Source organism: Larus michahellis, chromosome Z, assembly GCF_964199755.1.
Source record: "Larus michahellis chromosome Z, bLarMic1.1, whole genome shotgun sequence".
NCBI classification, from domain to species: Eukaryota; Metazoa; Chordata; class Aves; order Charadriiformes; family Laridae; genus Larus; species Larus michahellis.
The window spans coordinates 40,904,329-40,929,143 of NC_133930.1; the positions used below are offsets into that span (position 1 = coordinate 40,904,329).

Consider the following 24,815-nt stretch of genomic DNA (forward strand, 5'->3'; position numbering starts at 1 on the left):
GCTCATTAAAAGATTTAATTGCAGCAACATTGAAATTTGCCAATTTTCCTTTAGAAAAATACCCATTAAACTTTCCATTAAAGAAAATCCACAGATTTTCCATTGCAAGGAGTTATATATACTGCCCCAGATTACAGTATATATTTCTAAAAAATAGTATGCCTTCCTTCTAAGAATTAGGAGTTTTCAACTGTATGCATTCAGTCATTTCTATCTTAATAAAAAGAGAACTATGTGAGGAAGACAGCACAAGAAAACATCATGAACTGCAAAAAGTTGTCAGCAAAACCAGTCACACAGCCTTTCACACAGAGAACGTGTCTTTTATACAGCCAGTTGTGTGCAGATATCAAAAGCCTCCAGCTGCGACACACATTGTCAAGTATCTTCCTCTCACGACTGATTCAACCTCTGTCTCCTCATGCCAAATCCGAGAATGCAGACTTTTATGTTGTTTTAAATGTTATTTTCTTAATGCTTTTGACAAATCAGTCATTTAAAAAATGACAATTTATTGTGGCTTTCTGATTGAGAGTAATTTTCTCCTCATTCTGCTGACCAAGGGCTCTGAGGGATGAACTCTGCCTAATTTTGTTGTGACAACTACAGATGTGAACTTGACAGATTGAACTTGGGCGACAGAGACAGAGGTATATGCTTCCATTCTAACTCTGATGCAGAAGCAGCAAGTTCTGATGAAGAAGCCAGGTGAGAAAACGTATTGAGCCACAGCAGCCTTTGTACAGTGACCTTGTTTCAGCCTCCATAGCAAAGTTTTGCCACTTTTTATCTCTTCTATCCCACAGCAAAGAGAATAATGGGACTCTGCTCCACCTTCTGCACCATTAGCAGACTTGTTTACCAAGCTTCCCTTGGTTTCAGTTGCCAATAAATAATGCTTTTGCAGCCACAGAGGCGGCAACGGAATTACTCAGTTGTTACAAAGGAAAGGATATTTGGTCTGCAGAACATTAGCCTGCTCCAAAAAGCCAACAAATCTTAACCATTTGTACATACCCTTCTAGTATTTGCCCTTATATGCAATCTGTCACTTCCAAGTACAACACTAAGTCTGGAGTCTTCACTTACAAGCTCTACATCGTTAATTATTCTTTCCCATCACCACTGTCCTTCCTTTTCATTATCAGATCACTTCTTATCTCTATTATTTATGCCAGTAAGATTTATATCATTGTAAAGTAAAAGGAGAGCTAGGTGCAATGAATTCACTGCTGTCTGAAGGGTTTCGGTCCATTCATAATGCACTAAAATCAACCCATGTGCTTGTCTAATTTTGTGTGTTATGTTAAATGGTGCATAGAAATAGTAACTGTAAAGTTAGAACATTTTAGATGAAAGGCCATGCCAAGAGAAAAAGCCTCGATGAACTGCAGAAGATACAGGTATGACATTTTCTGGAAAAAGTCTAACAAAGCATCAGCTCTGAGAAGTACCTGATTTTGACAGATCTACCGGTGTACCTCTGGCCAAACTGCTGTATTTATGAAAATATAGGCCCTATTATTGGTCAGAAAATTTTAAACTTTTCTCACCGTGAACCCAATATCCACCAGTTTTTACTTTTCTTAAAAACAACAGAATTTAAAGTACGGATGCACTTGCTAGTATTTTATAAGAAAATATGATCCTTTTAAAGAAAGAATTACACACACCCCCCCCTCAAAGATCAGGAGACCTAAGGAATTAAAAATCACCACTATGACAATTGCAACTCAGTTTACAGACTCAAATAAGTCAGTTCAGCCCAAACTTTCTGAAAAATCCAGTACATACCCACAGTCTTTCTTGAAACTTTCACTTCTCTGTCAGAAACCTAAACGTATATGCTTTTTAAGACATAATTTTTTCTCCTTTCTGCTCTTCTGCTCATGATATTGCTCCACTTACAGTTATTTACATGTTTTTTTTTCCTAAAACGTCCAAAAGGCAGTTATAATTAGTTGAAAGAATTGGAAAGGTTAGCTCTGTTTCTGGTAAGCTAAACAACCTCCCCTAGTGCAAAAGACCAAACGCAAAATGGAAATACATGGAACGTAAACATAAGATTTTACTGACAGAAAGGAAAAAACCTCAAAAGATCCCCAAAACAAAGCAAAAAAACCCTCCACCTTGAACTAAACAACAAGAAGACGACACAAAACTTGGAATGAATTAGTGAATAACTTAGAAGGAAAACTCTGATAGATTTCTGGTAGCCCTGAGACTTTAAAAGGTAAAGAAATCCCTGAAGACTTCTAACCAACAGCCAATTATTTGGAAGAACAGATAAATACAGTGATTTCACTAGAAAACAGGGGAGTGGGTAGTTGGAGCTTGCATGCTAAACAGAAAAAAAAAACCCCAAACCAAAAAAACCAAAAGCATGTCAATATTGCTTTTGCATCTAGGTCTATAAATGAAATAGATTCACCCTCATCAACAAGACAGCATGGTAAAGAAACTCATAAGTTTTTAAAGTAAAAGGAAGCCGTGGTCCATATATTTACAGGCCTGTACAGCACTGCCATAGGTCTCTTAATAATAATAATTAGTAACTAGCATTATTGGTTATAAGCACAGATTTTACTACGACACACCAGAATAAGAATTCCACCATTCAAGTCAGTGGTATTTTTGGAAACAGTCCCTTTAGGGGTCTGGCAATTTATAAATACAATAAGGCATTCTGATGAATGTGACCATCAAAAAGCAAAAGCAAAAGCAAAAACAACACAGAACAAGCAAACAAAAACTTCCCCCACAACCTCGGTAAGTCCAACATATTCTAATGTCAACAAACATGCACACAGTCCCAACTGAGCACATGCACATCCCATGTGTGGCAGGAAAGACTGTCATCTAAGAAGTGGAAAATTTCCTTCCTGACTTCCACGTGGAGAGCAGTTAATCCACTAACATGTTTTTATATTTGCTTATGTGAAGCAGTACACAACTCTAATCCCTCCAAGTGGATACTTAATCTTCTTGCTCTAGAATGAGGCCATGTTATCACTCAAAAATAACCTTACAAAAGAAAAAATAACAAGAAAAACCTATGTCCTTCCAGGGAAGAAGCAGAGGTGTGTGCCAAAATGTGTAAGTGTACCATGCTACATGCTCACGAAGGGGCAGCTAAATCATATTTTGTGACTGAGTGAACACGAGTTCCTGACGCAGGTACTTTGCAAGGAGCCTCTTCTCTGTTAACTCTGCTTTTACTTCAGTTGGGTTACTTGGAGAAGCTATCTCTATTAAGAGGTACTCGGAAAAGCTGTCTCTATTTTTAACTGCCTAGCAGCACTAAACTCTCTGAAGGCAAGAATTCCAGCTTTTTAACTTCAACGCCTGTGAGGAATTCAACTGAAATCAGACAGAAAGTCCAAAGACAGATACAATTAGTCTGGTCACATAAGTCTCATTTCCTTGGAAAAATCAAATTGAAACCTCTGTTTAGGAGTGCCTAGACCCAGAATTTGTGCATTGGCCCATAATTAAACATGGCTGTTATAAAGAAGGATGCAATATGTTTTGGAATGTTTTGAATTAGTGTCTCTATAAAATAAACTGCTAAAAATACATCTAGACTGTCTATAAATTCTAGCCCTTTATCACATGCATTAATGCTAGCACAAAGAAAATCAGTTACCAAAGTAACCATCTTTAAAGTTAAATTTGATTGTAATAAAAAAGTACTTTTAAACGCATAAAGTGGTGTTAATAACATCAGATTAGTCTTAAAATAAAGCACCTGCAATTAGCAATGGCTTCTCTGCTAAGGTTTAAAAAAATGGAGAAGAACAAACTGTGTTATTTCATTTTCCACATCTTAAATGCAAACACGCAATGAAATCAACCAATAATTACTCTTCACTGTGTTTTCCATTTGTTCTAGCTACATGACTTCCTTCAGTAATTCCCAGATCTCATCTTACTGTTCTTGTCCTTTTGCATTCCCCTTTTCTGACACAATTACCTGTGCCATAGAGTTTGTTTGGCATTGTAATACTTCTTTTTCCTCAGAAAAATAGTAGTTATGCTGACACACACTCATTCCGGGGCAACTTTGTAAGACAGAAGGACACTAGATTACTACTTACTGAAAGCAAGAAATGTTTTGGAGATGCAACAGGACGGCCTCTTTCTGAACTGCATTTTTACACAGTATTCTGTTTTTCTCCTTAGGAAAAAAGTAATTATTCATACTGCTATAAAGAGCTGTCGTTAATTGCAAACATACGCATGGTCATCTTACCAGGGTATTTTAAAAAAAACAAACGAACCCACAACAACAGGACCAAATTCCTATTCTATGATCCTCATCCTGAGCAGCTATATAAAAAGGTCTTCCCAGTGGGCTAAGTGCATACTTTTTTAAAGAAAACAGTGCAAATAAATTGAAATTTCTAATGTTGCCTTAAGTGGGGAATGAAAAGAGAGTGATTTTCCTGCAATATAGCATACGTGTTAGTTTGGAAGATGACAGAAAAGTTGCAGTGGATTAATATTTTTAAAATCCCCTTTGCATGTCCAGGTCAGATAGGCTCAAACAACATGTTTCTTCTGCATATTTGTAATACAGCAAAACCCAACATAATCCAGCAAGATGTGACTGACCAGCACAGTCCAGCAATTAAGAAATAATTTTAAATCTGCCTTTTAAGACTGACATATACTCACAAATGGAATGCTGTATTTTCCCTTCCTCCAACATACCTGATTTCTTCCTCCTCCTGTTTTGTTTTTTCCCTACACTTTGACTTCAAGTTAATAAAAAAAAATTTTTTTTTTACTACTTTACTTTTCTTCACTACTTTTACTACTTCTCAGCTATCAGCTGACTTTTTATTTTTCTGTGCCTCAGATGTACATTCCTTCTTTCATTTATTTATCTTAACATTCACATTAACTCAATCACAATTTCTCAAAGAAGCCAAGAGACAGGCTGCCATTAACTTTCATCTTGCTTTTTGACAGTCTCTATTATCATATATAAAGAGGAAGTGTCTGTAAAAGTAGTTGATTCAAGCCCTCACAGAAAAAAGCCATCCTCAGAGACTGTAAATCACGTGTACTGGAACTGGCTACTTAACCAACACTCAGTTTATCCATTTCCACTCTATGACATCGAGAAAAGTGACATATAGATAATAAATAGTACTTCTTCCACCTCACTCCTCCAACTTGTTCACCTCTAGTAGGAAATTTTAGAGTGGTTGTAATAGGAAAAAAGGAGGGGAAAAAAAAGCAACCAAAAGAAACAATCCATTCCAAATTGTGGGGTTTAGATGGTACTATAATAATTCCTTGAATTATTAGGTTCCTGAACACCTGCAGGATTTATGCTTAAAAAGATACCCAAAACATTCTATGATACTTTCCAACTTCAAATTGAGGATGAGACAAAGCATCCCAAAGAACACACCACCTGAAATTAGGATAAAAATTGCCTGCTCAGTTGAAGCTAAAGGTCAAGCATGACTATATAGATAAATATTTCATCCAAGCAACTTCAAACCAGTACAAAACAAACACCCCTTCTTATTTCAATGCAGCATCTACAGAAAGTCAGACCATTTACTCAAATACTTTGCAGTTGACAATAGCAATACAAAACCTCCTTAAACACCTTCTATAAAATTTACTTTTATTTGCAAACATTACGAGGATTAAAAGGCCTTTTTGGACATTCTGTGCATATATGAGTTACGGAGTTTCACACACATCACACTTACAGAGAAGAAACACTTAGTGCAGAGCAATCTGTTCTCCACTACAAAAACATTAAACGAAGATATTTGGCAGCCAGGGAATTCCAGGGCACACAGAGAAGAATACCTGTCCTAGTCAAGGCACAAACTGGATAGAAAAAAAAAAGGCAAACAAACAAACAAAAACTAATAAAAGGGCCAGAGGGAAACAAATTTTTCAGGAAAAAGAAGGCACACCATTGAGATGGGCATACTGAAATGTGGAGACATAGAACGCACCTTTGCAATACACGTATGACAGAAGAATTGCAACTCCTCTGGTTATCATTGTTGATATCAACTGTTTTTTGTTACAGGCTTAAGATCCTTTCATGAAAGGCAATTACAAGATTTCTAGTACTGTGCATTATATTCGTCACCTAAATGAAAGACTAAAACACAGCTGTCTCCAGCAAAGTGACTGGAGCGACGCATGGTTATTTTCGTGTTGTCTCTCAAAAGTTTCTCCGTGTGTAAGCAAAAATGACCTTGCTTTCTAAATGCCGCTGAAGGTGAGCCTGCCAGACTGTGTTCTTACCACTTAGCACTTACCTTTAATAAAGCAGCACAAGACCAAATTCTGCCTCTCTCCAACAACTGTAAAATAGCATTATAATCTTCTGAATCTGAAGACACTGGCAGCACAGCTATCATCAAGAACACAATTTATTCGAATACTGTGTTATGAGAATGTATCCAGTTCAGCACTCAGAGCCCAGAATGGAAAAAAACTTTCTGCTAATTAAGTCCTTGTATTTTGTTCTTAATTGCAGGAAGGAAAAAAAAAAAAAACAAAACACACACAAAAACCCCAAAACAACAACAAAACACAAACAAAAATTCAGTAAGAGGCTGTGAAAATGTATTTTTTCGAGTAGATTTTGATTATCATCATCTTTCATCAAAATATACACACCTGAATTAGGGTGAAGTATATTCACAATCATATTTGCCGTTTCTGTAACTGCCACCTTCTTAAGGATCTAAAGGTGTTTTACAAACAACAACGTATTAACCCTCAGAATATTTTTCTTATACAGGAAAGAACTACCCTAATACCTCAGCTCTCTGAAGTCCAACATTTGTTTTTGCTGACACCATCTGTTGTTTTGTGATAAAAAATAAAATAATTTTAATTTCCCAGTCCTTTATTTTACACGTTTTCTATCCCTTTTCTCTCTAATTCTAAGGAGAATAAATAACACAAACCAACCTAAATAATAAAATTATATTATTTTTGCTATTGTTCATATGCAATCAAATTTTTTGAAAGAAAAGTGGGCTATCAACTGTATTTTCCTCACAGAGTACTTCAGTTAATAAACCCATAAATTCTACAAATTATTTCTGCTTTGACACTTCCCACACAGTCTTCCCTATCTTAACACTAAAATTTAGCCAACTGGAGATCCCTCTTAATTTAAACAAATATCACCCAATAATTTACTTATATATTCTTCATGATACTTGAGCAACTGATACAACTAGATGGATGCAAAGGATGCAACTGATTTAACAAGCAGAATTTTTTTCCTACAGTTGTATAATTGTAAACACCGAAACAAAAGGCTTGGGGAAGAGTGGATGGAAAGCTGCCCGGCAGAAAAGGACCTGGGGGTGCTGGTGGACGGCCAGCTTAACATGAGCCAGCAGTGTGCCCAGGTGGCCAAGAAGGCCAACAGCATTCTGGCTTGTATCAGGAATAGCGTGGCCAGCAGGAGCAGGGAAGTGATCGTGCCTCTGTACTCGGCACTGGTGAGGCCTCACCTCGAGTACTGTGTTCAGTTCTGGGCCCCTCTGTACCAGAGGGACATTGAAGTGCTGGAGCGTGTCCAGAGGAGAGCTGCCAGGCTGGTGAGGGGTCTGGAGACCAGGTCATGTGAGGAGAGGCTGAGGGAGCTGGGCATGTTTAGCTTGGAGAAGAGGAGGCTGAGGGGAGACCTCATTGCCCTCTACAACTATCTGAAAGGAGGTTGTAGAGAGGTGGGTGTTGGCCTCTTCTCCCAAGTGAATAATGACAGGACCAGAGGAAATGGTCTGGAGTGGTGGCAGGGGAGGTTCATGTTAGATATTAGGAAGAATTACTTTACTGAAAGAGTGTTCAGGCACTGGAACAGCCTGCCCAGGAAGGTGGTTGAGTCACCATCCCTCGAGGTATTTAAGAAAGGTCTAGATGTGGCGCTTCAGGGCATGCCCTAGTGACAGAGATTGTTGGTGGTTTGGTTGGACTCGATGATCTTAAGGGTCCTTTCCAACCATGAAGATTCTGTGAAAAAATGTAACTGAAACTAAAAACCAATTGCAGAAGACATTCTACATTTTCAAATTATTTAAGTACACAAAGATTGTCACCAAATCCATAAAAGGGCTGTAGGTGGTATGTTTCAAAGCATACCAGCATCAAGCAGATCTGCTGTTTTCCTGATAAACCCAAAATTCTCATTCTGGAGCTCTATTGACAAACCAGGCTCTGTCTGAATATTCCTGTCGTGCACAGACTGACACTACAAGTTAGATTCCAAAAAAAAAGCTTTTTTTTTTTTTTTTTTGGTACTTATTACCAGCTTGCAACTTTGAAAATTCTCCCTTCCTCACAAGCTCCATCCCTGACCACCCTGTCCCTCTTTCCACTAGAAACTCCCCATTGTTCTGTAGAATTAGACAGTGGGGCACCAAACTCCCCACAAGACACACAGATTTTTAAGGTTCTGCCTGTAGAATTTGTCTGCAAACTGAAATTTCATAGGCTGAAACTAGAATTTTCTTTGTACTGTCTTACCTCATTCTCTTTGGATGTGTACTGTATCTTGAGAGTATCCATGGCTCTGATCATCGCTTGCATGGCAGTAAATATGTTTTGGTAAACCAATTTTGTGAAGCCTTTCCTGTCTTCTTCTGTGTAACCTGATCCATGAATAATCCTCATTTGTTTGATGAACGTACTCTTGCCACTTTCTCCTGTGCCTGGGGAAAGAGGAGAGAGAGAAAGAAGAGACACAAAGTATTGTATTTGCAAATCCTGGCAGTTGAGAATATTTGTAAATAAACATTCAAGGATGTGCACTTTATTGGAGCATGCATAAGAGTCACCATTACTGTACTATCATTTCTGAATTTTCCGTTCTTCATAACCTATATTGTTTTAGTCAAAATATTTGTATTGCCGGGTTTGGGAGGATGTTTTGGTAAAAGATATATAAATAAATATCCTATCATAACACATGCTTATAATGTTTAATCTAAGTGTCCTGTAGGTAAAAGTCAGATTACAAAACAATAAAAGTACGTAAGTCCAAAAGAAAGAAATTTTATTTGTGTGAGTCGGGAATGAAGCTGAGCCAGGGAAGAAGGGAGGCATGAGGGGAAGGTGTTTAAAGACTTATTCTTATTTCTCGCTGTCCTTCTGTTATTAATTGGCAATAAATTAAATTAATTTCCCTAAACTGAGTCTGTTTTGCCCATGATAGTAATGGGTAAGTGACCTCCATGTCCTTATCTTGACCCATGCATTTTTTCATCCTGTTTTCTCCTCTGTCCTGTTGAGAAGGGGGAGTTGTAGAGCAGCATGGTAGGCACCCGGAGGTCAGCCAAGGTCAGCTGTACTTTTTCTAGGTTGAAGACTCCTAACCAGGTCAGTTCAGTTCTCAGGTGGAAGATACTCCATAGCTTGATCATCCCTTTGACCCTTGTTGAAGGTTTCTCAATTCTGTTTACCTCAGATATAACTAGAGTTCCAAAACTTCAAAGACTAAGGTGCTGCCAAAACTTAGATTTATGAAGCGGCATCGTTGTGTTATCTGTACTGTAAGTAATTAAAAGAGAAAGGGAGTGCATGTGCTAGTTGTTCTCCATCTGCATTACTTGATAGTGACCTACAATTAACTTTACCCGCCATTACACTGCCTACTCTTGTGATATCCTCCTGCAACTTTCAGTCATCCTTACAAACCTGACTAACACTGAGCAGAAAAATTTCTCTTGTAATTGCCCAACCCCTTTCCCATGAATACCTTTCATTTTCTCTATATTTCCTGTTATTCAGCATCCATGTGATGTGACTGAACAAATCCATTCCTATCCTACAGAGCTTTTATATGAGAGGCTCATGGACAGCCTTCTCTTGTTCTTCCCCAACTGAAGGATGGTACAGGAGCAAAAAATACCCACTATACCTTCATCTTAAAAACTTTACTGTGATTTTTTGAGAAGTTTAACAATTAACTGCATTCTGGCTGAGCTACAGGATTTGCTTCACTTCTCCACTAAGAATTTATTGCTGGTAAAATAGTATTCTCATTAACAAACTTTCAGTAATTTACACTTAATACCACTAGGTGTCAAAAATATATCAGCACAAAGAGGAAAGAGTTCCTCTGAACATTACATCTTCAGATATAACAAAGCAGGAAAATACGGTGAGTGCCCACCTCATCATACTGTATCTCAGTAGCACTGCAGACCATAGTATCACTTTAATGAAAGTTCACACAGCTGCGGGGCTCCAACCATTGACAGTAATAGCAAGCAAAACCCAGGTAACTTAGGAAAGTGTCGTACGTTATGTATTTTAATGTGTTTCTGTAATATGTACTGCTTTTTAATCAAGCAGTAAGAAATATTTAGTATTTTCTCTCTAAAAATAAGATTAATATAGCTGTTCTTTCAACAAATGTTTGGGATTTCTTTAATTTTGGCATTGTGTTGGTTTACTTCAGAGAGATGGAACATAGAGATATGCTAGAATACATGCGAAACAAATTCCTGGAGGAATTTTTTTTAATAAAATGCTGATGTTACATTATATATCACTGCCCTCAGAAAGGCAGTCCTGGCATGTCATCTTTGAGAAGTGAACATAAACACAATTCACATACAATTAAGTTTAAAAACAAAATAAAATCCCACCACCAACTTTTTTCACTGCCAGTGGAACTCTTATATTTGGGAGGAAAACACTCTGATTAATCCAGGTTGAATTGCTGGCCTAAATTTTTATATAACTCGGAATAAACAATCCTATCACATTACAACAGTGGCCTCTACTAAAGTTTGAGTAAAAGAAAAATCATTGTGCAGCTGTTAACTTCACTGTCAGGGATATGTAACAATGCTGTGAAATTAAATTTAAAAAATCTAATTTCAGCTTTTAAAGAAAGATGTTTTTTTCCAAGTCCTACAAACACCAAAGGTAGATGGAGCCAGGTTTGAAGAGACCTTCATCTGTAATCCAAGCTAGAGTTCTTCCATGCCTGTGTCCAATTTAATTACTTAAGAAATTTAAGGTTAATGTTTTATTATTATCTGATTTTATCTAATCTGTATCAAACTACAGCAAACGAAAATTGCCTATTCGAGTGACTTATAAAGTGGTATGAAATACATGAGTAATAAACAGAGCATTCCTGCTTTACCCCTTGACGTCTCATAATCCTGAACACAAGTTGATTTAAAAGCTTTGTGCTCCCTACCCTGACCTTAAGTAGAGTTCACAGTCTTCCTTCTGTATTCTTTCTTCCAGCAACCCCTTATGTGCCTAGCTGTGCCTCTTGTCGTAAACCCAGAGTACAGAGTCTCTGTGCAAATACATGCTCTTTGTTTCTGCATTCCCAGAAGCGATCTAAAACAATCTTCAGGGCTCATTAGCTTAAAATGAAATAAGGCTTTTGAAGCACATCTTGACAGTGCATCATTTTAAAGCATATGTAAAAAGTGGCAGGGCTTTCAAAAAGAGTGAGTATGGAGTAGTCGTGCTGATATACATACTTGTGAGATATTAAACTAAAAGATAACTGCATTTCAGGATGGAACTGCATACACAATCAGATTTGGATTAAGTATCTTTTTAATTAAAATAGTTGGAAAACCAATGGAGACACACAAATTGGAACTTGTGTTTTAAGACTTCAGGTGGTGGGGCTTAAGAAAATGGAGTACAGTTTTTATATTAGGAATAATAAAAATGGTTAAAGTGTAATAAAAAGCAGGCAGTACAGAAAGTGTAGAAAATAGAACAATAAAATATTGACATATTCTATACCTTGCAGGTGTATAATCACATCTTAATGCCATTAATTCTAGAAGCATTAGAGAATGGGGTGCTTTAAAACATGGCTGTATATCTCCAGGGTGCTGGAATTCTTTTATTACAAGCAAGTTTAAAAAGGTTATTTGCATTAAAAAAAACCAAAACAAAACCCAAACAAACCCAAGCACAGTGTATTTTACTCTTCAGTAACATTTGTGGTAAGCATTTGCCTAGAAAACATTCAGTACATTTACCTTCAGGAAATGATCAGTTGAAACGTTACTGCCAAAATATGGAATACATATTCTACTGACTAGGCCAAGAGATAGTGTCATTCTCAAAAGGTAAAACGTAAATTCAGTAGTTAACGGCCACACATTTATCTTCCTTCCAGTAACTTCAGGCATTCCGTTTTTTTTCTGCATCTAGCTACTGACTGACACATAGGTAACTGTTACCTACCCAAATCCATTTTCTCAATTAAAACTAATATTAGAATTTTGCCCATTAATTCAAGGATTAAAACATTCTATCTGTTTGGCTATTGTCTCTTTTGTACTAACTCTTCCTTTGCCTGTCAGCTTTACTTTCCAAGTCTAATATCTCAATTCATTATGGAGGAACAAGTTATTAAAAAGCAAAAACAAAGAAACAAACAAACAAACTCACTCCACAAAAAACATCACTATGCTCTCATTCTCCTAAGGACTTTGTGTGTGCAACTTAACAACACCAATGAGCAGACTGTGAACACAGCCGCAACAAAACTAGAAGGCTGTAACTAAGGACACAGCAAAGCTAGTTTTGCTAATCCTGGCACCATTAAGAGCAACGGAACAGCAGCTTTGGCAGAGGTGCTAAAGCATACTGTAAATCCTAGATCCCAGTTGCTCTTCACCATTATCAGCTCTCAAATGGCAATGATACCTTCATCTACAGAATAGACCTGCCCGTGCCATACCTGAATAGATGTAGGTCAGGTAGTGAGCAAATATATTTCATCTGTTGCTACATGACAACAGGTTTCACTCTCATCCTGGCAGCTTGGTCTCACTCAACAGCTGTGGTACCAGTAAGGGCCAAGACACTGGATACCTGCACGAGCGAGACCCCTGGTCCCAGCAGAAGCAAGAGAATTCTGTATTACCTTCCCAATTGTCCCTGTTCTCAAGCACGATAAACATGACAAAGTCAAAATGCCACATGTAACACAAAAAGGTAAGGTACAGAGTCATAAAAGTAATGTTCGATGCCATCATTAGACCAGAATCTAGTATTAAGCCTCTTCTCCAGTTATGAGTGGTCATTGGAATAGGCTCACCAACAAAATCATGTTTATAGCTATAGCTGACCTATCAGCTCTGCAAAAATCAGTAGCCTCAAGCCTCCGCTCTCAAGCCTCCATGACAGGCCACATTTCTGACTCTCTTTACATGGGTGGAAATAATTCTGAGAATAAAGATACCAACATTTAGTTATTAAATTAGATTTGTTGCTTGCATTAAAAACTAAACTATATTTAAATAGGACCTGCAATATTTTGTATTGCAGTCGTTAGGCTTGTTCAACCGACAGAAGGAAACATCTTTCTATAACTGTAAGATTAACACTGATTTACACAACTAAATGGTGCTAGTGAGCAAATGCAGGCATGACAAAAATGGCTTTCAAGTAGATAAACCTGATTTACTAAAAATTTGCAAGGCTAGAGCAACAAAAACTTACATTTTTTTAAAACAACAGAGGCAGAAAAATTAAACATAAGAGAAAGGAAATCTTTGAGGTTTATCAGAAAGAAAAATCTTTAGAGTCATTCAGCGATCTTGGAGGATTACTCTGCCCATTCTGTTAACTACTTTCATGGAAGTACCATACTAAATGCTGAAATTAGCTTCACAATGTAATGCACGTAGTTACAAGAAAATAAAGCCACAACCGTTTCCACTACTATGAGGCAGGGACAAGATAGTGCTTTTAATGACCTGGGGAAAAGCCAAAGCAGATTTCATCTCTACGACTCACACACAGTTCTTGTTTTCCAGTAGGAATGTAACCCAAAAATAAAATGTGTTTCCACTTCTCTTGTTCATTTACCAATGAGCATTCCTGATATCTGTGCCAAGTAATATTTTGAAGTATTATCTGTCACTTTTTAGCAACCAACAATAATAAAAAAAACCCCATAAATGTATAAAGAAATAAATTTAGTGGGGACTGGGGGAGGGGGGGTTGGGGAGGGAGGAAACAACAAAAAAAACAGCCCCCCAAAAACCAACATTTCAGATACTCCATTCATATTCTGTAGGATTCAGAACCATCTTCCACATCTGTTACCATGGAAACGGCTCTCATTCATTCTAAAACCCCACATGTTAAAAGCACATGCTGGTGACTTTTCCCCTGCTGATGACAGGGAACATTAATAAGAGTTTCGCAATTTCCAAAGTTAAATTAACAGAGGGAGAGGCTCCAAACATATTTAATAATCACCATCAAAAGCTCTGTAGGGAAAAACACAATATACTTTTTTAAATGATTTATAAGTCCGTATGGATTAGTGCTATGCATATAGCTGAATGTCTACTTCTGCACTGCCACCACTTATTTGGCACCTACATAATTCACTATTTCAGTGTTATTTCTGACACTAAGTATAAAGGCAGAAGTGATAATATAACTGCAAATACGCCATTCAATTACAGGATTCTTAGAAAACCAAAAAAAGCTTAAATACATAAATTTTAAGTGAGGAACAATTACATAAAGCAAAAGTTCCATAGCTCTTTCTGGTCTTTTGTGCTATAAAACCCAGGATCAAGTTAGTCTCCATTCCGTTATTCTAAGTCATTCCAAACACTTTCAAGGAAAGCATAAGAGCAAAGTCAGCATTGGAACCAAAACTTAAGACTTCTGGTCAAATCTTCCAAGGTTTTGCCCATGGGATATGAGGCTTTGTACAACAGTTCACATACTTAACATGCTAAAAGGCACCACCCGTCCCTAAAAAGTCTCTGTTACTGTCAAAAATATTCATTCTAAAAGTATTTTTAAATAATTTTATGAAAATATAGAAAAGGAGATCACACACGATGCACGCACACATGTGCATACATGTGTGTATCCTATAAACAGCAGCACCTGGACAGGCTCTAAATTGGAAACAAAAGAACTCTTCTGGAACAACTTCCCTTGATGATTCTGTGAGTCTTCCTCTCTTGTACAGGGGAGCCCAGAACTGGACCCAGCACTCCAGTTGTGTCCTCACCATCACTGTGGGGAGGAGAAGGCTCACCTCCCTCCACCTGCTGGCAACGCTCCTCCTGGTGCAGCCAGGGTACAATTAGCCTTTGTTGCTGCAATGGCACATTGTTGGCTCATGTTCAACTTGGTGTTTGCCAGGACCCCAACGTCCTTTCTGCTAAGCTGCTTTCCAGCCAGCCAGCCTGCAGTAACTGATGCCTGGGCTTGCTCCTCCCAGGGTGCGGGACTTTGCACTTCCCTTTCTTTATTTGCATGAGGTTCCTGTCAGTCCATTTCTCCAGCCTGTTGAGGTCCCGGGGGTCTGGATGGCAGCACAAACCTCTGGTTTAACAGCCACTCCTCACAGTTTGGTGCCATCGGGAACCTTGCTGATGGTACACTCTGGCCCATCATCCAGATCATTAATTTAGATTAAAACAGGACTGCATCCAGTATTGATCCCTGGGGTACACCGCTAGTTACTGGCCTCCAACTAGACTTTGCGCCACTGATCACCCGACTCTGTGCCCGGCCATTCAGTCAGTTTTCAATTTACCTCGCTGCCTGCTCATCCAGTCCATACTTTATCAGCTTTTCTGTGAGGATCTTATGGCAGACAGTGTTAAAAACCTCACTGAAGTCTAGGCAATCAATATCCACTGCTCGCCCTCCATCTACCAAGCCAGTCATTTCATCATAGAAGGTTATCACATTGGTTGAGCATGACTTCACCTTGTTTGATTTTCTTGTTCTTTATGTGCAAATGGTTTCCAGGATCAGCTGCTCTATCACCTCCCCAGGGATCGAGGGCAGGCTGACCATCCTGTAGTCCCTTGGGTTGTTGCCCTTCTTGAAGATGGAGGTGACATTTGCTTTCCTCCAGTCCTCAGGCACTTCTCCCAGTTGCCACGACTGAACAAAGGTTATTGAGAGCGGCTTCACAGTGACATCAGCCAGCTCCCTCAGCGCTTGTGGGTGCCCCACCATGGCCCACAGACTTATGCATGTGCAGTTTTCTTAATTATTCTCTAACCTGATGCTCTTCCACCAAAGGGTATGTCTTCCTTGCTCCACACTTTCTGCCTGGTCTCTGGGTCCTTACGTTTCTGAAGATGTTCCTGACGTCTTTAGTAGTAAAGACTGAGGCAAAGGCGACATTCAGTACCTCAGCCTCTTCCCTGACCTGTGTCACCAGGGCCTCTGCCCTATGTAGCAATGGGCCCACATTTTCCCTAGTCTTCCTTTTGCTACTTGTGTACTTACAGAAACCCTTACTGTTGCTTTTGACACCTATCATTAGACCCAACTCCACTTGGACTCTAGCTTTCCTAACCTCATCCCTGCATTCTCAGAGAGCATCTCTATATACCTCCCCAGTTACCTGTGCCTGCTTCCACCTTCTACATAGTCTCTTTTTACATTTGAGTGTTGCTAAGAGCTCCTTGTCCATCCATGCAGCCCTTCTAGCTTGTTGCTGGACTTCCTCTTGTTGGGATGGACTGCTGTTGAGCTTGAAGGAGGTGATCCTTGAGTATCAAGCAGTTTTCTTGCATCCCCATTCCCTTCAGGTCCTTAACCCATATCACTCTTTCAAGCAGATCCTCATGAAGAGGCCAAAGCCTGATCTTCTGATGTTCAGGGTTGTGATCTTAATTTTTGCCCTACTCCCTCCACTCAGGATCCTGAGCAGGTCACTGCAGGCAAGGCTGCTTTCCACCTCCACATCACCAGCATGTCCTTCCTTGTTTGTGAGTATGAGGTCCAGCAGAACACTTCTCTTTGTTGGTTCCTCTGTCATGCGGGTCAGGAATTTGTCACCAATACTCTCCAGGAACCTCCTAAATTGCTTCTGCCACACAGTGTTGTCGCTCCAGCTTACATCAGGATGGCTGAGGTCCCCACTGAGAGCCAGGGCATGCAAACGTAAGGCTACTTCAAGCTGTCGAGCTGTCTCCTTGGGCAATTTTTTCATATCAGTAAGATCATTCATGTTATGCACTTCCACAAAATCGAACTTAAGATATCCATTTGCATAAGGAGATGCTGCACAAAGCATACAACTCATTTATACTGAATGAAAGACAGAAGTTAAAAAAAAACAACAAACCCACAAACTTTTTTCAGTGACAGAGTACTGAAAGCAAGGCTCTAGAAAATTTCTGTAGCTGTGAAAAAGTTACATATCCAACAAATGCAAAGCTGAGCCTGAAACTGCAACAGCAGAAACCTTCCAGGGAGATGTGTGAAGCTTCTTATCCTACAAGGACATAACTGAAAACCTTTCAGCTCAATTCTTTCTCCTGCACCAACGTTATACAGTAGTAACTCATTGAAGTCAGCCAAACTAATACCCTGAAAAACACCATAATACCAAAGCTGTAAGTGCACAACTTACCTTAGTCCTAACAGATTTCTATAGGAATGAAGACTCCTAAACACTCCCCTCAGCTGAGCTCCTTTCCTGCTCAAGTAAAACAGAATCATCTGTCCCTTTCATTACTTTTCATTCTGAACTTAATAACTCCATTAAGATCAAATTTACTGGTTTAGCTAGTTCTCAAGTTTTAAACTCATGCCACAACAACCACATTCAGGAATTACGTCAGTAGATGGGGGCGAGGGTGGGGGGAGGAGGGGAGGGGGGAATTGTTTCATTAATCAGTCACAGTAGTCTCACATTACTCATAATTAATTGACAGTTAGCATTCCCCAAATACTTTTCCTTCAGAACAGAGGCCACCCACTCCAAACTCAAGTTGGCCATCTCACTAGGTGTACAAGCCATATCCATTAGTCCACATCATAACCCAGCTTTTGGCAACTTCATTTATGGCATAGAAGGATGAGGCAAATTTGCACTGTATTTGTACCAGAAAGATACCAAAGCTGAGGCAAAACTTGCCTACAAAATGTAACTGTCAGTAACCCTGCCTTGTAACTTACTGTGAGACAGTTGAGAAAGGCAGTGACTGATCTATCATTCTTGAGTCTTTCCCTGCATTCAAGTGTCCTGTTTCAGACCAATGCCTTACTTTAAAATCTTACTGGTTTAGTTCAAGTACCTTTTCCAGATTAACCCATAAAACAGTGAACGTTGCAGTTAGCGAACAGTAAAATGTCATTACTAGACAGAAGTAACAAGAGTCTGCAACCTAGCTTGATGTTATAAAATAGGAAATAAACTATATATATGCACACATTCATACAAAGCTCTTTCATCAGGAGTAACAGCAGCTGTTCCAGACAACATTTATATTCTCCAAACACTGCCTTTTGAACTGACTGCAACATACACACAAACCAAAGACAGACTTTCCATAACTTCTTCAATGCTTATTGCCAAATGCTTTTACTGCTGTGGCTACAATTCCCGAGTCCATTCCAGGTGATTGACTTCAGCAAAGGCAACCTTACAACATTAATGTACTGAGCCTCAAGACATGCTCATTTACAAATATCACACGCTCGGGGGAAAAAAAAAAAAAAAAAAAAAGGATTATTTGAGAGTCTTGGGTGATTAGAAAAAGATAGAAAATTTGCTATTAACTCCTTAAAAATGTACCCATTCTGTGATGAAATTTAGAATTGCATTAAAATTCCCAGTAAGGTGTTACTGAAAGCAAGCGCACACACTTATTCTAGCTGTGATGCACAGAACCTGCTAAGGCATGAGATGTTCTTTCATAACTGTCCTGGTTTCAGCTGGGATGGAGTTAACTTTCTTACCAGCAGCTGGTGTCGTGCTATGTTTTGGATGTAGGATGAGAACAGTGTTGATAATACACTAATGATTTTAGTTGTTGCTAAGCAGTCAAGGCCTTTTCTGCTCCTCACACCACCCTGCCAGTGAGTGGGCTGGGGGTGCACAAAAAGTTGGGAGTAGACACGGCCAGGACAGCTGACCCCAACTGACTGAAGGGATATTCCATACCATGAGATGTCATGGTCTGTATGTAAAGCTGGGAGAAGAAGAAGGAAGAGGGGGACGTTTGGAGTTATGGCATTTTGTCTTCCCAAGTAACCATTACACGTGATGGAGCGCTGCTTTCCTGGAGATGGCTGAACACCTGCCTGCCGATGGGAAGTAGCAAATGAATTCCTTGCTTTGCTTTGCTTGCCTGTGCAGCTTTTGCTTTACTTATTAAACTGCTATATGTCAACCCATCAGTTTTCCTTATTTTCCCAATTCTCTCCCCATCCCACTGGGGAGGGGGAGAAGTACGCAAGCAGCTGCATGGTCCTAGTTGCCAGCTGGGGCACAATACCACAATACCAACAAACCCCAAGACGTGCGTGTCCCTTTACAGCATAAAAGGCCACATCCCGCCTTTGAGATACATGGGTGGCTCGTACTCCCTTCAAAGGAAATTTAGTCTATCTAGTGATGGACAGGATATAGACTTAAATGTTTGTAGTGACCCTCACCCCAGACTATTCCTGCAGATGCTGGCAAATAAACAGCAGGAAGTTTCCAGTTCAAGCATACAATAACTGATGTGACTAGAGCATCATAAAGAGATGCAATATGGGGCAAATAATTATTTTTTTATTTATGTATTTTAAAAATGTGTTTGTATTTATGTAAAAAAAATATTTTCTATGATTAACAATTAATGCTGAATAGGAAGGTTCATTTATATTATATAAAACAGCTAATACTGCAATTAATTAACTTATCATCTCATCATCAAATTCAAAAGTAATGGAATCACAAAACCCCCCAAAGTTCTTCTGGTTTCATAGTTCTCTCTGTGACAGAGCTCTGAACGTAAGTGCGACAGAAGAATCTGGAGGGATTTCTTTCAATGTTGAGAAAGAAGTTTTGTTTTAGCATCACATTATCAAATGAAATCAAGAAGCTGAAAAAACTACTACTGTCAAGGCTCTACCATACAGCAATATGATTTGAAAGACAAAGATCTGTCTCTCTAAACGTAAAGGAAAAAGAAAAGACAGTAAATAGCATACAGAGTGACTGACACAGTGGACTTCCTAAGACCACTTTCTCCCTCCCTCCCTTCGCAGCCTCTCAGATGCCCTTTGTGTCCATACTCCCTCTATCCCTTCCCAGTCTCACCTTTCTCTCATATGTTCCCTCCTGACCCACTTCTAGTCTCCTCCACATCCCCTCTTCCTTTTCCCTCAGTTTAGCTAGCACTTTTGGAAATACAGTCTTCACAAAAATCCAAGCAGGCAACAAGCAAAAAAAATGGTGAAGGCCCAACAGATATTTTCATCTTATATTCTTTTCTTCCCACTCTTCATCCTTCTTCTCTATTGAGATTGTATATTTTTTGTATCTATAGGTTTCTAGCTATATTTCTGTGCAATCCTTTAGGCAAATACATATGACAAACTACTACTAATCCTGAGAAATATAACTGGAATATAAAAAAGACACCAAATAAAACCGCTGTAATTAAAACACACTGAAAACCAGGGTATGCCAAGGTACGTGATGAAGGCAAACTCCTTTACTCTAACTAGATCACAAGATATTTTAATATCTAACAGGACAGCCTTGCTATTGCTTTGGTTTCTGACAGGTCCGATACTCAGTAGATCATTTTACTTGATTCATTCTAATGTTGCATTTCGGCCAGCAGCACCAGGCAAAATTACATTCTCACCAGCTCATTCCCAGGGAATGCCGATAATCAGTGTCTTGATGTATCTTGATACAGTCCCAAAAATCCTGTTTCAACAGTGTTCTGTGGAATAAAAGTGGAGGGGCAGCTTCCTTTCCTGTAATTTTTCAAGCAGTCACCCTGAAGTTCTTCATAGAATATTGCACTTTTTTTGGCTATCAAAAAACCCCCAAATAATCTGGGCTCCAGTCTTCTTATTGTTAATGAAAAACTACAAATTAAAAGTTCTGGCAGACAACTGAAGACCAGACACCATCTTTCAAAGCTCAGCACTCATCCTTGTGCTGATCCCTCTTCCTTTGACTCCTTCCTGCACACTTGGGATTCTGGGCACTTCTGGCAAAGCCCAGATGTTCTCCTCATCCACAACCAAGGACGCTGTAACAACATCTCTTGTGTAAGAATCGAATCTGTGACAATGAAACTGCCAACACGCTAAGATGCACTGCAATATGTTCAATTTGAAAATGCTTCTAAAATACACTAAATCTTCACATCTGGATGCTGGAGTTCAGTTGAGCTTTATCCTCTCAAATTAGTCCTCCTGCCCTCACTGAGGCAGTAGGAGAAGTTTGCTGTGACCGATGATCCTCAAACCTTCAAAGCTTGCTATGCCACCCAGCTCAGGGCAACCAACTTCCATTCTTTTTGACACCAAGCGATCTCTGTGCTGAAAAGCCTACGGCATTTGTGCATAGCAGGTTCAAATGTATAGGCTAGAAAGACAAGGGGGCATTTCTTTTCTCATTTCTACATGCTTATGCCGTCTCTCCCTCTCTCCCAGAGACTAAATGAGACAGTAGACTGAAGACAACTAGCCAGCCAAAAGTAAGTCTCACCATGTCGGTGAGAGGCAAAAATATAGTGGGGATGTGGAAACAGCCTGTGTTGAGCCCCAGGACAGAACTGGAAAAACTCTCTCACTCTTTTCTGGATGGACTACAGCTGGCTTTAGTCACAGGAAAAACAAAACAAACAAAAATCCCTAAAACACTCTACTCTGCCTGTAATGCTGGCAGTTACACTACAGTAGAATAATTTCCTATTCAATGCAGAAAAACTAGTCAAAAAGTGAAAAAAAACACAGTAATAACCTAAGGAAATTATCAACACCAACCAGAAGTTTTTAATTTTTAAGTATTAGAATCATAGAATCGTTTTGGTTGGAATAGACCTTGAAGATCATTAAATTCAACTAGCACTGACAAGTTACCACTAAACCATGACCCTCAGCACCCCATCTACATCGTCTTTTAATTACTTCCAGGTTATGGCAACTCAACCACTTCCTTGGGCAGCCTGTTCTGATGCTTGAATATTCTTCATATTCTTTTAAAAAACAGAAAACTCCTACATGAATAGTAGAATCTAAATGCCGCTTTACTGAATAGCTGAATGAAAATGCTAATGAAGATAAAGCTGCCATAGTTTATAATTAAAAGATTTACACAGGAAGACAGAGATAAACATGCAGAAAATAGGTAAGCCTGAGTGGCACAGCAAAGCTCCTCCATTTTGCAGTAGTCTTATTTCTAAATTATCCTTCATGACCAAGATATTACTGAGCAATAAGAATGAGGAGAAATAATACCAAGGAACTAATCTGAGCTCCACACACTGAAGTTTCTGACGTTTTCCCTCATCTTCCCTCTTTCTCCTAAATTCATTCAATGACCGTTAACTTCTGCTTTTCACCAACTAGACCATAAAAATCATTCCATTTCTTCTTTGATGAAGTATATTAGCTTCCAAACATACTTGTACTGGTATTCCTGGAAAAGTTAAATCTGCTAGTTATTTTTACCTGCAATATTCACACTAAATTGAATCTTCATTGAAAAAAAAAAAATCAGCAAATTCTGTCTTTTGACTTTAGCAAACTGCAGCGTATTCCTTTTAATTGTCAGAACATCAACACCAGCTACAAGAAATCATGTAACAGTCCTGCTCTGCTATTTAGTTTCACAGTCCTGACCCACATCTCTCCCAGGTAGCGTTGCCTTTCTTCCCTTTCTTCAGGGAGGCAGACTGGGCCAGACAGCCTGCAACCTGTGTTTTCCATGGGTGCCGTATGTTCCATTTCCCTCAGCTGGCAATGAAGAAGTAGCTGTGCTTGTTAAGAGATTTGTAAGCAAATCTCTGTGGGCTGCAAGCACTTCAGAGATAATCCAGGTTTGCCATTCCATTACGCTAAACTGGGACTACATATCTGACAGAACAAATGCGTGTTTAAGGAAGCAGAACGCAAGGTACGGTCATATCTTTTCTTTGAACCAAATTTCCCCATTTTCCTGGATTTCTCAATCCTCACAATAGATATGAACCAGCTTTCAGCATGGAAATGCATTCTCTTAATTTATGCTTCATATATTATTTTTAATTTATTTCAAAACTCCCATTTTCTACTAAATAAAAGAAAACAGTGAAACAGCTTCCAAATGGAAAATCTTTTGCTGCTGCAGGATGTCTCAGGTTATGTCAGTAACAGTTTATATTCTTGGTGTTGTGTGTGTAATAGGAAGTACTGTAACAAGCAGGAACAAAAATTAAACACAAGAAAAAGCTTGTTTAAAACTGACAAAATCCATCAGACAACAAGAACTCCAAATACATGTTCTTGTCTTGCTAGACTATACTCTGTTAGTTGTTAGCAGAAGGAACAGGTCCAGTGCAAACACAAGTGCCAAAACAAACTAGTTAAGTAAGTGCCTCATCTACCATAAATGACTAAATGTCAACCAGTCTCATCCTTTGAGTTTCATCTCTGTACAAAGTTAGCCTTGATAACTGCTATGAAGACAACTATTTCTTTTATTCAGTGGGAGGACAAACTTTTTTTTCACAAGTGTTCATCACAGCACTTTGAAACTGACTGTAAATTAATCATAAAATCTTTATAATCCTGAATACCCCCATTCTCAATAACAGTAGGAAAAAAACCCTAACAACTAACGCTGCTGTTAATGTAGTTCCTGAAATCCAGATCTGACTTCTAAAGGCAGAAGCCTCCCAAAACCAATAGAAGCGATGCATGGCTTTGGTTAGGGTGATGGAATTCCTTCCCTGCACTGTCATAACAGACATGTCAAAGCCGAGTGTCAGTGCTCAAGGAGTCGCTGCCATGGTGTAGAGAAAGGCAGGGGTGGAGGGGACGGCTCCAGTGCTGCTAAGTCAGATGCTTGTACTTGTTAAGGACAGTGAATACCTATGACTTCTTACATTAAAAACTTAGGCTGTCACAGCAGCTACTTAGCAACTTCTAAACATTTTTAAAGCATTTAGAACCAACAGGGCACACAAGTTATTAAAGCTGGCAAATACATGACTGCACTTCACACCACCACTTCTCAGTTTGCTTAGCAGATGCAATGCCCCCCTCACTTTTTTTTTTTTTTTAACCTGCAAAAAAGCTGTAATCTCAGCACTTCCTCTCTCCTTTCTACGAGTTCAGTGACACCAGCACCCACCTTCTGCATTGTACAGAAACATGGCAAGTAAAGTCGATCAGCAAAACTTTCCCACTTGGCAAGGCAAGCCTCCACTACCACATCTGCCAGAGCCAAGCAGAATATAAGGTCCACCACGTGTAGCGTACCAGCGTGGCAGTAGCTCCCTGCTCCCAGGACACCTGGAAGTTACCACCACTAAAATGTTATGTGCACCTCCTTCATTCCCCATCCATGTCAGACAGTGATTTTGAGTATGTGCTCAACCTTTCATCTCCTTGTTTGCTGCTTTCCCTACTCTTCCAGACTATTTTAAAACTAAAGACAGAAAGAAAAGCCTAGACGGAATCTAGTACTATCAGGAAACACAAAACTTGCAATGAAGAATTACAAGAACCATGATAATGTGCTCTCTTTACCTACAAGGGAAAGATGTCAAGAACACATCGATAATTTTTTTAACAAGGCAGAAGGAGAGAAAGTTGTTCTTTACATAGCTACAGCTACACATGCCATTGGTACAGAGGCAAAATAGGAGTGACAGCATAGGACAAGTGTTTTTAAATTCAACTACGGATGACAATTATGCTGTTATAGGATAGGAGCTTATAAATAAAAGATTAAAACAAAACCCCACCATACCAGGCAGTCTAGCTACAATCTGAAAGAAACTTTATGTAGACAGCAGCTAAACACTTTGTATCCATAA

At 39.1% G+C, this 24,815-nt stretch overlaps 1 protein-coding gene across 2 annotated transcripts in view; it reads right to left on the reverse strand.

Moving 5' to 3' along the window:
• The window catches only part of LOC141736526 (guanine nucleotide-binding protein subunit alpha-14), a 76,862-nt gene that overhangs the window by 35,399 nt on the left and 16,648 nt on the right, over positions 1 to 24,815 (reverse strand). For both annotated transcript variants that reach the window (XM_074570816.1, XM_074570817.1), the window contains exon 2: positions 8,527 to 8,711. In XM_074570816.1, the coding sequence (XP_074426917.1) occupies positions 8,527 to 8,711 (185 nt within the window). The remainder of the gene's footprint in view (positions 1 to 8,526; positions 8,712 to 24,815) is intronic.